General features: G+C 38.3%; 2 protein-coding genes across 4 annotated transcripts; both read right to left on the bottom strand.

The window, feature by feature from the left end:
* Positions 1–196: 196 nt before the first annotated feature.
* Positions 197–6,521, bottom strand: zglp1 (zinc finger GATA like protein 1). 3 transcript variants are annotated; one of them, XM_044345906.1, is made up of 5 exons: positions 6,337–6,521; positions 3,468–4,958; positions 3,211–3,323; positions 2,143–2,236; positions 197–1,156 (listed from the first exon to the last, which is right to left on the bottom strand). In XM_044345906.1, the coding sequence occupies exons 2-5, from the start codon at positions 4,943–4,945 to the stop codon at positions 1,024–1,026; spliced, it is 1,818 nt and encodes a 605-aa protein (XP_044201841.1). In that variant the 5' UTR covers positions 4,946–4,958; positions 6,337–6,521; the 3' UTR covers positions 197–1,023. The 3 variants fall into 3 exon arrangements, with proteins under 3 accessions (XP_044201841.1, XP_044201842.1, XP_044201843.1); XM_044345907.1 differs by having other exon boundaries at positions 6,392–6,521; XM_044345908.1 differs by lacking the exon at positions 6,337–6,521 and adding an exon at positions 5,685–5,790.
* Positions 6,522–6,729: 208 nt separating this feature from the next.
* Positions 6,730–11,185, bottom strand: fdx2 (ferredoxin 2). The gene is made up of 5 exons (XM_044345909.1): positions 10,969–11,185; positions 10,567–10,618; positions 8,352–8,458; positions 8,177–8,264; positions 6,730–8,063 (listed from the first exon to the last, which is right to left on the bottom strand). Exons 1-5 carry the CDS (start codon positions 11,153–11,155, stop codon positions 7,907–7,909), a joined length of 591 nt encoding a protein of 196 aa, XP_044201844.1. The 5' UTR covers positions 11,156–11,185; the 3' UTR covers positions 6,730–7,906.
* Between the last annotated feature and the right edge of the window lie 5,246 nt (positions 11,186–16,431).

Raw genomic sequence — 16,431 nt, 5'->3', positions numbered from 1 at the left:
GCTCTGTAGCTCTCACTGTAGTTTAATGTGATATTTGTACTCTTCTCAAACTATTATAGCATTTTATAATCGCTGCCCTTTTTTCCAGTAAGAAGATTTATACCTAGTGTTTGTCCTGTTCATGTACCTACAGGTAAGTGCACACATGTTTTCCTTTAAATATTTCATTGTGTTGTTTAAATACCAGGAAACAAACTGAATGTTTCATACTGAATTTAATACAGACCGAAACCCAGAAACAGTCGCGCTGAGGATATCAGTGCACCTTTTTAAACCAGCAACAACACAATACTGCCCTCAAAAACAACAACAACAACAACAAACCAAACAAACTCCAAGAAAAGCAACAAACACTGACAAAACACAACAAAAATAAATAATTTAACCTGTGCAACCAAACATGCCTCTGCTCGACATAGCAGACAGTCGTGCCGTCAAGGTCAAGAGAAGTAAATTGTTTTGCAGTTAATAACAGTGATCACAGCACTGAGCTCAGGTTGCAGTTTCTGGTGCGGTACAGAAATAACTTGTATCGCAGCTGTCTGGCACTGCTGACCATTATACACAAGCAACACTGACGCTATTTAGATGAAAAAAAGTCATCAATTATGACTAAACTTTCCACTGAATGTGTCCCTACACTATCCCGTTTATTTGTTCCAAAGTATTTTCAGCTACAATCTCTGTCTGTGCTTCATCAACATGTCCCCTTTTTGTCCATAGATACAGAAAAACAAACCCATCGACTTTATACACTCTGTGAAATATGTTATATACAGGCTAGCAGGTAGCACAAATACAGATTGTTTTATGAGCTGTCTAAAGCCAGAGGTACAACATCGTAGCAGTGGAACTAATTTAAATAACCTGGGTCAAGAGACTGGTGCTGATAATCGTGTTATCCTCCATTTTTTACATTCACATCTGTAGTGAATTGTGCCAGTCTGAAGACTGTTGTGTGCAAGTGTGTATGCAGAACTCCTTCCTGTGGAAATAAAAACCTTTTTTCTCTATGTATGGTCCTTAGGTGGTGTGTTTCCGTTGAGCTGAGGTCAGCCTCACAAAGTTTCCACACTTGAGGCAGCATGAGTTGGAGTTGCCCTCTTTCCTGGGGATATGCCAGCAGTTGACACAGCGCACTCTGTACTTCTTATACCTAAAAAAGTCCAGACAAAAATATGGCGGTGGTTAAGCCTCTCTGTTTTTGATATTTGAATACAATGAATGCTTAATAAAACCCCTCAGATACTTATTCATGACACTTGAAACATCAAAGAATAGGTTTGTAAATCAGTGCAACACTGATCCAACATAGCATCACTGTGGTTTTCAGAAGCAAATTGATTTTTATTCCCGCAGGCTGTGATTATGAAAGAGTGTTTGATATGGTCATCCTCAGATTCACTGCAGAGACACAGAATGTGTTTCATATAAGCTCTAAAGCTTGTGTATTGAGACTTCTATGAGCACAAAAACTAGAAATTAATTTATTTTGTCCTACCACAGCAAGTTCTTTTTGACACTTTTGCAAATACGACGGAGGAAACTGTGGAGAAGTTAAACAGATTTGTCTTTCTCTTTTCCACTAATGCAAACCAGTGCTGACAACAAGCCAACAGCAGAGCTGGTTCAGTGTTTTAGCCCATATCCAGTCTGTAGTTAGACATTTCATAGAGGTGCTTCTACTCCATAGAACTGATGTTAGAGAAAAATATGTCATCCAGATAAAACCACATACAGTCGAACTCTTAAAATGTTACAGGTGTGATGTTTTGGAACTAGTTTTCTATTCAATATTATTTGTTCTTAATAATTTACTTTATAGACAAATTGTCAAAAATGTCCAAATGGACAGTCAGCCCTCAGGATCTAATCATTACGGACCTTAATGCTTCATCCAATACATAACTGCTTAAATGTGCTTTTAAGCAGATGTTTTATTTCTAAACATCTGCTTAATAAACATCTGCTTAATGCTTTTTTCCAAACATTAAGCAGATGTTTTATTTCTAAATACTCATCAGAGATGTTTTATTTCTTCACATCTGTTTAAAAGTTCAAACTAATTCCCGTTAAATTGAATACGGCTCAAGTCTCCCATATCTAACGGGTGAGTTTCCAGCATGTGTCTTCTAAAGCTACCTTATTCCACAGGCATTACAAAGAGGGGTCCCATCCTCTGCATCTCTCCACATGGGGGTCTTCCTGGTGCAGCATGATGCACAAATCTTTCCCTCTTGTGAAACAGAAAAGAAACACAACAATATTTAGTTAGCGTTGGAGTCATTTGGAACCGAGTGTTCTTATAAACTTCATGTCAGTTTCAGTTCCATTAAAATAAAGGAAGTGCTTGTGATGCAACAAAACGTTTTCATGACATTTCAGCGGTTAATGGTCATTCTGATCTAAAAGAGTTTTATGCATCTGTGAAGTCACTGATTTATAGAGGGTGAACTGAAAATGGAAAAAGATTTTCTCATTTGTGATAAATAATAAATAATAAAGGTTCATTTCCTATCAATCGCTATAAGGCCAGTTGAAGGACGTGTATCTGGGTGGTGACAAAGATCAGAATCTTCTTGGCTGTCTTATCTCTGTCGTTAATACAAACTTGTTCTAGTTCCTTCTTGTCTAAAGAGGAAGAGTATGCAAATTTCTAATTGTAAAATGTTTGTCATTTAAAACCTGTTGCTTTAGGAGCATTATGATACTGCTGCCACTGACACATTTCACCTCCAGGAGAGAAAGAAATGTATGCCCTGATTCTTCTTCCTCTCTTCTCTATTACATGGTACTAAGGGAACTAGTTGATATCCATAATGGTCTTCAACAGTTGTTCTCCTAAATACTCATCATATGTGCAGCACCACCCAAGTGATGCTGTGCAGTCACATGTTTTGATGTGGTGGCGTCCTCTAGTGGAGGAAAGGGGCATTTCATGCAAATAGATAATCCACATGAGAGCGTTAGAATGATGCTCTGGATGATTTTAAAACACATGAAATTCAAACTTATTTACCACTATATATTGTATATATTGTGTATTTTATTTGCTCTTCCTGAGGGTTTCCCTTTAATTTCACCCATTAAAATAAAGAAATCAATTATATTTTATTAGTAAGGTATTTCTGCCTGGAGAGCCTGTAAAAATGTCAACATGAGCTGACAGCAGCATCATTGAATAGTTCCCAGTATCTACTTGTTACTCACTTGCAACAGTGTTTGTCAGGTCACTCTCCTCATCCGAGCTGCTTGTTTTAAGGGATTTCTGTGATGTTCGTGTTCTCAGCCTCGGTTTTCTTACACTCTTGTAGAGCTCCTTGCTGTGATGGAATCACATGCAGCAGAGAACAATAGTGCGTGTGAATTTAACTACATCACCATTTTTTTTAAATGACCATGTAGAAACATAATGAGATAGAAAACGTGATGCCCTCCCCCCACCCTCCAGTTGAATCTGTCATTACCTGTACTTTGAAGTTATGAGGAGCCGACACTGTTCCTTACTGTCGTCCAACTCCGTGTCCATCCTGAACGTCACTCCCTGGAAGTCTGGGTCTTGGATATCAGCACTCCGGCTGGGATTAGGTTGTTTTCTGGGAGTCTTGGTTCTCCATGTGCATTCAGAGGAGCGATGCTGAGTAGAATAGTGTTCAGTTTCCTCCTTTTGCACCGGTCTGGGTTCTGGTTTTATCGTTTCAGACGGTGAGAGGTTTGTCTGACCCTGATAGTTTGAGGATTTCAGTTGTGCAACTGGAGGGGATTTTTCCTCTGTGGGAGCACGTGAGCATTCTGGTTGAGATGACGTGATCTCATCTTGTTTTGAGAGTGAGTGACGACTCTCTGCAGTGCTGAATGAGAGTGATGCTGATTGTGAAGAAGGCAGGACAGAGCTCGGAGGTGTCAGCTGGGTGTCACATGGGAGCTCTGTAGTCAAAGCAAGGTTTGCATTGTAGTCTAGTATTAGTGTCGGCTTTGATAGAGTTACGCTTACATCTTCATTTGAATTAAAAGTCAGCTGGGTTTTAATGGATGCATTGAGGATATGTGTTTGCAACAAAGCATTTTCAGAAAAGGGTAGATTAAAAATATCCTGTTCAGCAGAGAAACAACCCTTCTTACTCTCCTGGTTCTGCTCTGATTGTCTATTACTCATCTTGACCTTCTTTTTGTCTCTATGTGGAGCATTTTCCTCCATCAGCTCTGGTCTAACAGTGTTTGTTTCTTCAGGAATCTGCGCTTGAACACTACAGCACACTTCAAAGTCTTTCATACAGTGATGTGGTTTATAACTACTGTCTCCTCCGCTACTGTCCCCTCTTACATCATTCACAGGACCGACACCAGATGTGATTTCTTGCCTCTCACAGATAAGAACAGATGGTCTTAATGTGTGTTCGACACTTACACAGTCACCTCCAACTCCCTGAGCGGTCACATCTGCTGCTGCAGTCAGTGATTTGGCTATTGAATAGCCTAATTTTGTGGTAGATGATACTGATCTTGTGTCCAGTTCCTCTACATCTCTTTGATGCATGAGCCTCTCACACTGCAGGTTGATCAGAGTCAGCACTTTCCAGGGGCTGTTGCATTCAGGATATTCCTCAACCAGAGTTATGACCTTGCTGCTTTGACTTTCCTGTTTCCCTTTTTTCACCTTATTATAAGGCGACATACGAGACAAACTGTGCTGGCAGGAACTATTAGAAGTTTGAAATGAATGTGCATGCTCTTCCTCTCGCTTTACTCTGAAATGATCCTGCCTAGATGTCTCATTAAGCCATGTGGACAGAGAATCCGTGTTCAGGAAACTGTTGTGGATGGGAGGTGCTAGTTTGTTAACTTCCTGGAAAAGGTAGAAGAGTGCGGATTGGGAGGCATCTTGTTCAACTGTGCTCTGGTTTCCCTGGAAGAAGGCAGCTTGTGTCTCTTGTCCTGTGCTCATATTCAGGCAATGTCTGCATCATAAATAGAAATAAACAGCGTTTAGATCAGTAGTTCCAAAGCTGGTGGACCCCCACAAGAGGTTGTGAGGTGATCACAGAAAAAAGAAATAAGACAATAGAAATCTTTCTACAAAAAAATGCACATTTTTCAGATTTCTCTCTTGTCTTTTTTTGTTGTTGTTGTAAAACATTATATAGTTTTACCTCTCCAGGCCACTTAATGTTTTTCAAATGGAAGAGTCTGATAGAGAAAACACTCGTCAACTGAACTCACAGACATGCACTCTGTGTGAGGTGGAAAATATGTAGTTAATTGTTTCATATTAAAGAACTGACAAGAAAAAAAGCTGGGTAATCATCATAGAGGTTGAATTGCATTCCAAACGTTGGCACAACACAGAATAATACACCTTTCCACATTAGTCGCTCCTTTGAGCTATAAGCTATTGAATCCAGCAAATAAGCTAGTGCTACTGCAGTGTTTAATAGTTTTGTTTCCAAACTGGACGACAGTAACAGTCGAGACGTTAAGCTAATGAAAACACAAACTTAGAGTTTGTGATAGTTTTCTTATAATGTATTGTACTCTTGAAAAGCGAGTTTAATTAGGCCTGCGTCACATTATAGGAGCCTATATTGGCTTTGTTAGTTATTTAAAAACCACGCAGAGGTTGTTTTTTGTTTTGTTTTTTTAAATAAGTGGAAATACTTTAATTACATGTAGCTTCTTTAACTCACCGGAACAAATGTAACAAAACCCGGAACCGTTGGTTAAGTTTAAATGTGTTCTAGAACGAAAAAGTAGCCATCCGTGTTCTAGAATGTCGACGTTTTCGCGGTTTTCTGAGTTTATATGTCGCGAGCGCAGACAGGTCACAGTGCCACTGAAACACAGAGAAAATATCCCAAAACTAACTGTACTATTAAACAATGAATCACGTTTGTAAATGTGCATGACACTCACTGGAAATTAATTAGTATCCCACCTTTGTTCTTGGACATTTATGTAATAACATATAACATAACTTCTTCATATTGTGAACCACTCAAAATGGCTACTGGACATCCTCAGTTAGCCTATGTATTGGCTGAGTGGGTGTACGTTTTTAGCAATTAACGTGTGTCCTTAACCATCAATTATGAACTATAGGAGTGTAGATCGCAGAAAGTAGCATACTACATGAAGCCCGATCAATGATCGCATATCAAATAAACCAATAATTGGGCCTTGTATTATAACTGCTCACCGATCAGCTCCCTCCTACTTTAGAGCTGTCATAGCCTCGGCTAACCAACTCTGCACCATTTGAGCCTAACTGAGCAGAGTTCAAAGGTTGTCATGCTAGAATTGTAATTGTACAGTTCACTCAGTTAGCAAGCCATCGCTCACCTTCGATCTTCACATCGATGATCAACTAAATCATTAAGAGTGTCTGTCAACTTACTCAAACCGATGGAGCTGGTTGCTGTGACCGGATCCCTGTTTTGGACTAGGAGGAGTTGCGCGGGTGTTTTTGGTTTGCTTGATTACAGCTGCTGAGGTATAAAAGTTCACATTGGGCTCCTTTCACTTAGTAGAAACATATCAATTTCTGTGGACAAGACCAAAACCCCGGTTAAGTATTTGCTGGATAAACGGGGAGATTTTACCAAAAGTAGCCACCAGATACTCATACAATTAACTAGTGATGATTATTTAAGTTGAATGAGTTAACGGAAACGTCATTTTTGTCCCATTTGAGTCCCTGTAGTAAAGTGTAAAGTGAGTGCAGAGAGGACAAAATAATTTTAAAACGCATTTTATTGCACAACTTTAAATATTGATAATTTCTAAGACATAATATACACTTACATTTGTGCATAAATTGGACCAGTACAGTAGACTTAACAAGTAAATGGTAAGTGTGGTAAACTCGTTCCATGGTAACGTGAAGCCCGTCAACTTAAACCTACTGGGCTCCACTTCCATCCAAGCACAGCTGAACCACATGAACTAATCAAGCCTTAATCAGTCACCAGAGAGGAAGTGCTGGGTCATAACAGCACCGTGAGCATTAGACAAAAAAAGTCTTTCCTGTGATAATGATTTTTTTTTTTAAATGCTCAAACTGTTCTTCCTCTTGTGATAATTATTTTTTTTAAAAATCAGTTTTATCCAACACTTCAAGCAAAAGGTTATGAGCTGAGGCCCTTGGGTGTTTTATGACATGTTTATAGTAAGTGAGATGTAAGATTTAACAGTCTATATTTTGCTTTAAGCACCCACTTTCTGAGCTTCAGTAAATGTCTGAGTTGCCTGAAACTACAGTCAGCATGTACTTGTTGAGCCATCACAAAACCTACAAATGAACTTGGTACATGAAAATGAAGTAAATGCTATGCATACAATATCTGACATGTGAAAAAGGGTGATAATTATGGACTGGCTGTAATGACTAAGAACATCGTCTTGTGATACTTGTGCGTATATGAGCTGTAACAAGGAATGTTCCATTCAATGGCACAAAGATGGACTTTGTTAAAAAAAAAAAAAACCTGCTCTGCAACACAAACATGAATGTCTCTTAACTCCCCCTGGTGTTTTAACAAAGAACAGTCTGTGAGATTGAATGGTGATAATGCTGACCTGAGAACACTCCACATAAATAAATACGTTGTCGGTTAAAACATCACAGTTTTCTTCTTTTTTTTTTTTTTTGGAAGTAACCATTAATTTCACTTTGAGTGAGATTTGAGTCTGACTGTCTGATCTCATCTGCAGCCCTGTCCTGTCATTGGTTGTAAGTGTGGAATTTGTCAGTCAGCAAGACATCTTGGGAGTTGCTACGGATTTTACTATCCTCGCTGAGCGTCTCTTCGTGGTTGCCCCCCTCACTCAACCAGCACATATGGTATCTAGCTTGCAGCGACACCCTCTCATTTTGCTCCGATCCCCCTTCTTCCATCATATGTGCCTCTTCTCAGTGAGGTTTGGGAACGTGGCCGTCCACGTAGAAGTTCCTGGTGACTTTGGGCAAAGTCAGCTCCATGCCTTCATGCTCTGGAGTGAGAATGATCTGACATCCCAGCCGGGAGTTCTCCTGAAGCATGGGCGCCATGTCCAGCATGTCATCCTCCCTAAAGCAGCAAAATATCTGTGAACATTTACAGCGATCTCCCTTTCACCCCATCACACATTTATGTAAAATTAAATGTATATCAGTTAGTGAAGATATCAGGAGTAGACCTACCTCTCATCAGGCTCTGGCAGTTTGTCAAAATGAGCAGCACTAACATAAACATGACATGTTGAGCAGGCAAGAGATGCCTCACAGGCTCCTGAAAGAAAGAGACACACAAATAATAAGCAATAATTGTCTTAAAACTGTGCTTCAAATAAATAGCTTTAACTGTGGAAACACTCACCTTCAAGTTCAATTCCATTCTTGTGCGCCAAGTAAAGAACATTGTCTCCCACTTTGGCCTTAACTGGGATCCTCTGGCCCGACCGATCTACATACACCACATTGACCCTGAACAGCAGACATCAAATAAGATATATAAGATATATTGTACATGATTTCATGCCTACAACTCAAACAGATTAAATTAAACATTAGATGAGGTTTTGAATTGATCTTAAAGAAAGGTTTCATTCATCATTTTGCCGTTTTGATTAAAAGAAAAATGGAGGCAGTAGAGGAATTCCATTTTCATTTGCGCCTGATATTGAATTTTTGAGGTTGATACAAGATCAATAATTGACAGTTAACGCCAGAAGAGCTGAGTCATGTGTGACTGGAGTTGTTTTAGATTCTTGAAGATGTTTCTTCTTTTATCTAAAAGTCTTCATTTCAGAACTGAAGACAAATGAAATCTATAATAATATGGCCATAATGGCAACCATAAAATAACCACTTTGATATCAATGTACATGTTTCTAGTATTAGTCTTTTTCCAAAATGTCTTCAAGAATCAAAGCCGGGTCCAGTTGCCCTCAACTCAGCTCTTCTGGACGTACCGTGACCTGGATGACTGAGAATCTACACAGATGTTAATGGTGACATTGTCTGTAAGTTGCCTCAAAAATAACTTTGGTATTTCTGCACTGCAACCTACTCTAATATATCTGTGCTGAAGTAATATCAGCCAATTCAAGAAGACTCTGATTTCCAATGTTCAGGCCAGTGCTTGTAAAACTCACCAGTGAGTCACATTAGATTTCTGTCTGAGTGTCCTTACTTATCATGGAGTAACTATTGTAAGTGTCAGGCAGATTCCTGCTCAAATTAGCCCCAACACAAGGCTAAAAATGTGCAGCTACGCAAGATTTTTGGTCGACTTCAACTTGGATTTATGCAGCAAATCTGTACATATTGGTTTGTACGGAACCCCACAGGTACTTTATCAGGAGTGAACATTTTGCTAATTAGTGTGCATTTTAGAGCTGCGATGATTAATCGATTAGTTGTCAGCTATTAAAATAATTGTCAACTATTTTACCATTCTGTTAATTAATTAATCATTTTGAGTCATTTTTTAAGAAAAAAAAAATCTCAGATCCCAGCCTCTCAAATGTGAATATAAATGTGGTTTCTATGATAGTAAACTGAATATCTTTAGGTTGTAGACAAAACAAGACATTTTCTCTCAGGCTCTGGGAAAACAGTGATCAACTAATCAATTAATTGAGAAAATAATTGATAGATTCATTGATAATGAAAATAATTGTTTCAGCCCTGCATGAATTATTATTAATGTTCAGAACTGCAAATTTGTACCCTAAAATTTATAATTCATACAGATGATTCTTGCCCTCAAATGCTTTATGTGTGTGCAATGCCAGGTGCTGATTGGAGAACTGGCACTTTTTTTTAAAGGACAGGTTCACAGTTTTTCCAGGTCTGTCTTAAAACAACAGTCAGGTGCCTAAATGAACACTGACAAATGTTTTTTCTTGCCATAATCAATCCTCCTGTTTATACTGACTATTAGAAGATCCCTTCATAATACACTTACAATGGAAGTGATGGGGGCCAAAATCCAGTGCTCCTGTGCAAAAATGTATTTAAAAGTTTATCTGAAGCTAATATGAAGCTTTGTTACAGTCTTTTTAGTGCCAGAGTCCCTCTTTTTGTTACTATACTTCCAACGCAGCTCAACAGGGAAACACAAAGAGGGAATTTGATGCTAAAATGTGACAGATATCCACTTGATATGACTAAATCAAACTGCTGAAGCCTCATATAAGCTTCAAATAAATGTTTAAACGGATTTTGTCCCCCATCACTTCCATTGAAAGTACATTTGAAGGGGATCTTTGAATGATTACAGCGAGGAAAACCTCTTTCAGTGTTTGTTGTAAGACAGACTTGAAAAAATTAGGCAGCTCTCTTCTATCCAAATCAAGCACAAGTTCAGGATGAGGTCAGTGTGCCACAAAATGCAAGTTGAGCATGACTGGGCAAAAATTAGAAATATCTTTCCACCCTGTAAAATAAGATGCAGTCTCCACTGGTTTGGAACTGAAATTCTGTTTTAATGTTGGATAGATGAAGCTCTGTTCTTACTAAAAGTATAAATGTGTATTACTTAATTTTAAAAAATTAAAAAAAAAAAAAAAAAAACCTCGTAAACTTACACATCGTCTGGGTCTTCTGCGTTGGAGCTCCCCTCCTCACTGTGGTAAAGACCTTCGAGAGAAGATAAGAAGGTATCAGGAAAATGAGTATCGCTGCTGTCAGGGGTGATAACAGACTCCACAGCATCGAGGGGATGTGTGACTTGTTGCACAAGGTTTCACCACAACATCTGGGTGACGTAAAGTTACACAAGTGTTATTGAGTGAACTTTCGATACTAATGATGGCCGACATCCCCCGACCACCTGCACGCCAATCTTTCCTGGCATCATCAGTAACATAAACTCTTGTAAAAAGGAGAATTATCACCGCTTATTCAGACTTATCGTGCATAAATCGTCCTGAGGTACAAGAAGCAGGGTCTTAGTGAGGCTAAATGTGTTAGCAAGCTGCAACACTCACCTATACTCGTCTGCAAATGTCGATTAATCGTTCGGAAACTATCGAAGGAGCCTCCCCTTTGTAAATTAGCTGCACTGTTCCCACAGCTCTTTAGCCTGTACAGGGGACATGTGCTACAGTCCGGTATAACTCGAGAAAGTCTCAAAGTCAGTCCCATGCTCGACCGGACAGTAGCTGAGGCCGCCATGATTATGTTTTGGTCACGTGGTCGAAAGCGGCCAATAGGAAAAGAGCTCCGGCGGAGTGATATACAGCCGTGACAGCAGAGGGCGCTGCAGCCTCACACACTGCACAGAAATGACTCAAATATAAAGATCTTATTATGATATTCGGGTGATTTAAATTTAAATAGATGAAGGCTAAAAGATGACCAGTTAGAGTGAGATTAATTTGCTTTCATCAGGGTAAAGGCTAACCAACCAGCTAATACCTTTTCAAACAAAATGTTAGAGATAGAAAGTACTTGAGTACTGCACTTTAAGATCCCCCCTAGATATGTTTTGTGTCTGTTTTTTTCCACAAAAAAGTTCAGTTACCTAGTTAGAAAATCTTAAAATTACATCTCTTCCTTCTCCCTCATTAAAAATCCAGAATCTATGAATATGTAAATATTTTCATATTCAAAAGTTACTCAGTGTTTGTGCACTGGAGGCTTCAAGTTTCCAAACTAGCTGTGATGTCACAAATCCTGCTCATAGGCTCGTAGGATTTTCAGTGAGCACAGATAAACCTTCCCCCTTCAGCAGATGAATGTGAAAACAACTTTTATGTATCAAAGTCTGCACGTACATCATTCTGCACAGTGAAGGTCAACTGACGTAACAAGAAGAAAAACACATTTTTGAGCAGAGTGAGACTTTAAGAACAATGTTGCGGTACATTCACTTTACTTGAGTTGAGTATTTCTGTTTTGCCATTTTACACTCCACTGCATGTCAGAGTATAATATTGTACTTTCACCCCTATAAATTCTAACTACTTTGCAGATTTGCAGACTTTACATAAACAAACATGATAATTTTATAATATGATTGTACTGTAACATATCAAATTACCCAATAAATAAAGTATAAAGCTCCACTTTAACTACAACACTAACATGCTGCTAACACGTTCATGAAACAACAACAAGAATAATACAATGGAATAAAATATATAATAACATAACTATTTAAAATGGGCAATTCTGCATAATGAGTATTTTTACTTTTGACATCTATGTTTTGCCAATAGTAGTTACTGACTTTTAAGTAAAAAATAGGACTTGTTCTTATCTTATTCTTTTTATTGTTTTTACTTCTGTGCATTTTATTGTTTTATTATCACTATTATTGTGCATCTTCTATTGTTACTTCTGTCTTTACCTCTGTGCTCCTCTTTGCCTTCTTTTTATCTGCCTTCTTTGGTTTTATTTTCTTTTGTAAAGCACTTTGTAACATTGTTAAGAAAGTGTTATATCAATAAAGTTTATTATTATTACTATTATCATTGTACTTGTAATGGAGTATTTCTATAGCCTAGTATTTATACTTATTTATACTTTACTTAAGTAAAGGATATGAATACTTTTACTGTTGCAAAATGTTATTTGACAGCATATATTATAACATGTGGTTATATTGAGTCAATCCCACATATATATATATATATTAATTGTGGTTGTTTTATTCATCGCGGTTTATATTGGTTTGATGACTATCTCTAAACCTCAAGTATTTATCATACTTTGCAGATTATCTCCGTCTCAACTTGCATTTATTATAATCCAATATTGTAATATCTAATCTGAACGCAGGTTTTTAACTTGTAATGGAGTCTTTTTATTATATTGTAGTATTGTTATTTTTTCTTGCTTTAAGCATAAGCATACCACATTCTGTGCTACTGTATTTCGTTTCCAGATGCAGCTCTGACCAGTCTAAACCTGTTAAAGTTATGCCTCTGGTTAAAGAAGCCGGTTTGCTGGGAGCCATCAGTGCAGAGTGCAGATCTTGTGTCTGATTTTGGCCTTCAGTTTTTTTTTTTGTTTTTTGTTTTTTTTGTTTTGTTTTTTGATAAAGCACCTGTAAAAAAAAATTTAAAAAAAAGTTTGGGATGTGCATGTCCACCACACTCCTTCTGTCTGCAGAAGCAAGTCTGCACGTAGTTGAAAATAGTTAAGATTTCCACAAGGTCCCATTCAGTGTTAAGCTCTATACTCATGAGTATCACACTCAGACGTAAATACTTGCTCTGTCTTGGTGTTGTGCGCTGTAGAGGAAGACAAACCTAGATAAGAAATGTGATGCAGGCTGGCAGCAGGACGCTGTCATGTATGAATGAGACCACCAGTGTGTGAAGACAGAGAAGTGATGTTATGACTAGATGAGGATGAAGTGCTCAGACACTCTTGTTTTTTCTTACTTTCCCATTCTTCTCTGCCCTTGACATCCACTTGGAGGAAAGGAAGTTATCCCCCCAAAAAATGCTATTAAACATATAATCCCTTTACAGAGCAGTTAAACTCCCACAGAGGAGGATTGTGTTGATATTTGAGATGTGATTTATAGGCTTGAGTGAGTCTATAATGACTGATGAGCTCACCCTTTGGGATAGCACTATATTTTATGATTCTTTTCTTATCTTCTCTTCGGTGTCTCATTATGGTTTATACTTTGGGGAGAGCTCTCTCTTTAAGTTGGTTTTAAGATGTATACTAACCCCCCATCTGGCTGTAGAGGTTCCTCCCATGTGGATGGTCATAAAAAGTAAATGGACCACTCTCATGTCTACTTTTTTTTTTTTTTTTTTAATTTATAGCAAGTTCAACTCACTGGCATATAGATTATTACACTTTATGTAGTCTAAATCCACATAATGAAACATTATTGCACTTATTTATGTGCTGTATGCACTCTCTCACACACACACCTGCACAGGATTAGTGTCCAGGGACAGTTTACCTGTGTGTCTGTGAAGAATTTAGAGCATTTAGTGTGTCCTTGGGCCCTGTTGTCTTCAGGTCCTGCAGGTGTTTGTGTGTGTGTGTGTGTGTGTGTGTGTGTGTAGAGGTGTGGCGGGTGGAGGCTCTTACACGCTTGACTAGGATATTAAATTGTTCCTTCAGATTACACTCCCCATGCTCCCTGATGACTAAGCGGTACAATAATTCATACACCCCCACATAGACATTAACACGCATATACCTCCTTAAGCCATTCACACTGAAATACTTAAACAAGACACGTCTCAAGACAGACATGCGCATGCAACACACACACACACACACACACACACACACACAGTTAACAAGCTCAACAGCAACAGCATGTGTGGACATTTTAGCAGTGATATAGTGATCTGCTGAATGTCCCCAGAGAACACAATGTCTATGTGCACAGCTTATGTTTCCAAGAAAAGATAAAGCATGGAAAAACAAAACATTTCTCAGCAATCCTTTGGGTGCCATTCAATCACTCCCATCAGTACTCCCATTATTGTGTTTTACTTTCCCACCTTGTCATTCACAACAGAACTTTTGGGATATACTTATATGAAGTTTAAAATGAGCTTTCTCTTCAAAAAAAAAAAAAGTCTCCATATGGAACTTGGAAATCCAGCATTCCACATTTCCAATTCTATTCCAGGCTCTACTGGAATATCTTTGCATCATTTGCAGCTCAAAAAACTCCTTAATTACTTTTTATTTTTCAGTCCAGCCTCTGTCTGAAGCAGCTCCTGTCTCTTTTAGCTCAACTCTCCCAATTTTTTGATCATGAATCTGATCCAAAATTTGCAAGTGGACAACATGAGCAGCCCATGGAGCAATGTTAGCAACAATGGCTACAGAAAGGACGACAATTAGCGGGCATGCGTGAACGATCTCATATCAGTTTGATGGAGAAGTACAGATAACTTTGCAAATGGAGTGTTCAGAGCAAGTTGAAGACGTTTTTACATACGTTCACCTAAAGTTCTGGAACTCTGGCCAAGTTAACATAGACATCAGACATTACAACAGTATATACATATACTTATATATATATATGTGTGTGTGTGTGTGTGTATATTTATATAAATAACAGAAAATCACAAAAAGCGTGATACGTCCCCTTTAAATAAACATCAATGAGAATGTTGTATTAATACACCAATGAAAATAGTCCTCAATAAATGCATGATTTTCTCCTGTTTTAACTTACAATAGTCTTTCTTAAAAGTGAAACTATATTTGTGACCAATTTTTATAGACTTTACCTCGTCAGTAGGAAAGAATTGACTTTGGGCTGAAGGCCACAGACAGGGCAGGGAAGTGCTGAAAGATTGATGAATACATTGTTGGTTTTGGTATTTCATGGGATTTATTGACAATTAGAAAAGCACAGAATAACACGAGCCTTATCTTTGAACTTACTCATATAACACAATCTTCCTCAACAGATGGAGTTTGTCTGAACTGTCAAAAACTTAACTGAAGTCATTTTTTGTGGTGTTTAAAAGCCATTAATGTCAAAACATGAAAAAAAATCTAAAATGTAAGGTTTTTCCAAATGTGTGTTTGTGAGTGTGTGTGCTCATTTTTACTTGGTGTTAAATGTTGTGACAGACCTGCCTGTAACCACATCATCGAGTTGGTGATGATCTATATTAGGCCACTGGGTTGAATGACAGCAGCTGTTTCATTTGATTTCAGCTGCTTTACTGCAGTCTGCTCAGAGTTGGATGGTGTTTTAAAGTGAGCGCAGAGTTTGAATGTTTCGTAGATCAACATTGCCTTTAAAGCAGCTTTGAATGACGCAAGCGTTAGCAGACATTCAGAGCCTGAACCTAAATGAAGTGATTTCCTTTTGCATCGGCGCCCAGCAGCTTAATGAGACAATAAGTTTTCTTAAGTGCTAAAACATTCTGAATTAGTTGAAATAACACTAAACATCTGAACATGTCTGAACTATTGTAACTTAATTCCATTTGATCTTATCATATCTTCATCTTAATGTTTAAACCCACTTTCGATGCGTGTGTGTACTTGTGTGTGTGTGCAATGTTGTGCAAGGATCCCTCCTCTCAGATGACTCACACAAACCTCTGAGAGTAACTAATTAGAACAGTGAAAAGGAGAAAAAAAAAGTACCCCTATGACCTGTCATGCTCCGTCTGTGTGGGAATTCTTGTTTCTCAGCCAGACAAAAGGAACTTACCATCAATGTGAGTAAACACAGCAGCCTGGGAGCTGGAATTATTACAGGCAAAACAGCATCTTAGTCAAACTCCTGTGATGTTTATACGTCAGCTCTGGGACACTTTCTCAATTGTGTGACAGTTAAATGTCTCCCTGGGACTCAAGGTTGTGTTCGGTTGTGTGTAATTAATGACCTTTTTAACACACAGCACTAAAAAGTGCACAGCGGCCAGCGGTGAGGTGTTTGTTTTAGCTTGAGGTCTGATTGTGGTTTAGTGGTTTCAGTCTTTGGCTGAGCGTCTAAT

Source organism: Thunnus albacares, chromosome 3, assembly GCF_914725855.1.
Source record: "Thunnus albacares chromosome 3, fThuAlb1.1, whole genome shotgun sequence".
In the NCBI taxonomy this organism is placed as follows: Eukaryota; Metazoa; Chordata; class Actinopteri; order Scombriformes; family Scombridae; genus Thunnus; species Thunnus albacares.
Note: the sequence above shows the minus strand (reverse complement) of the source record. Positions and strands in the feature narration are given on the sequence as shown.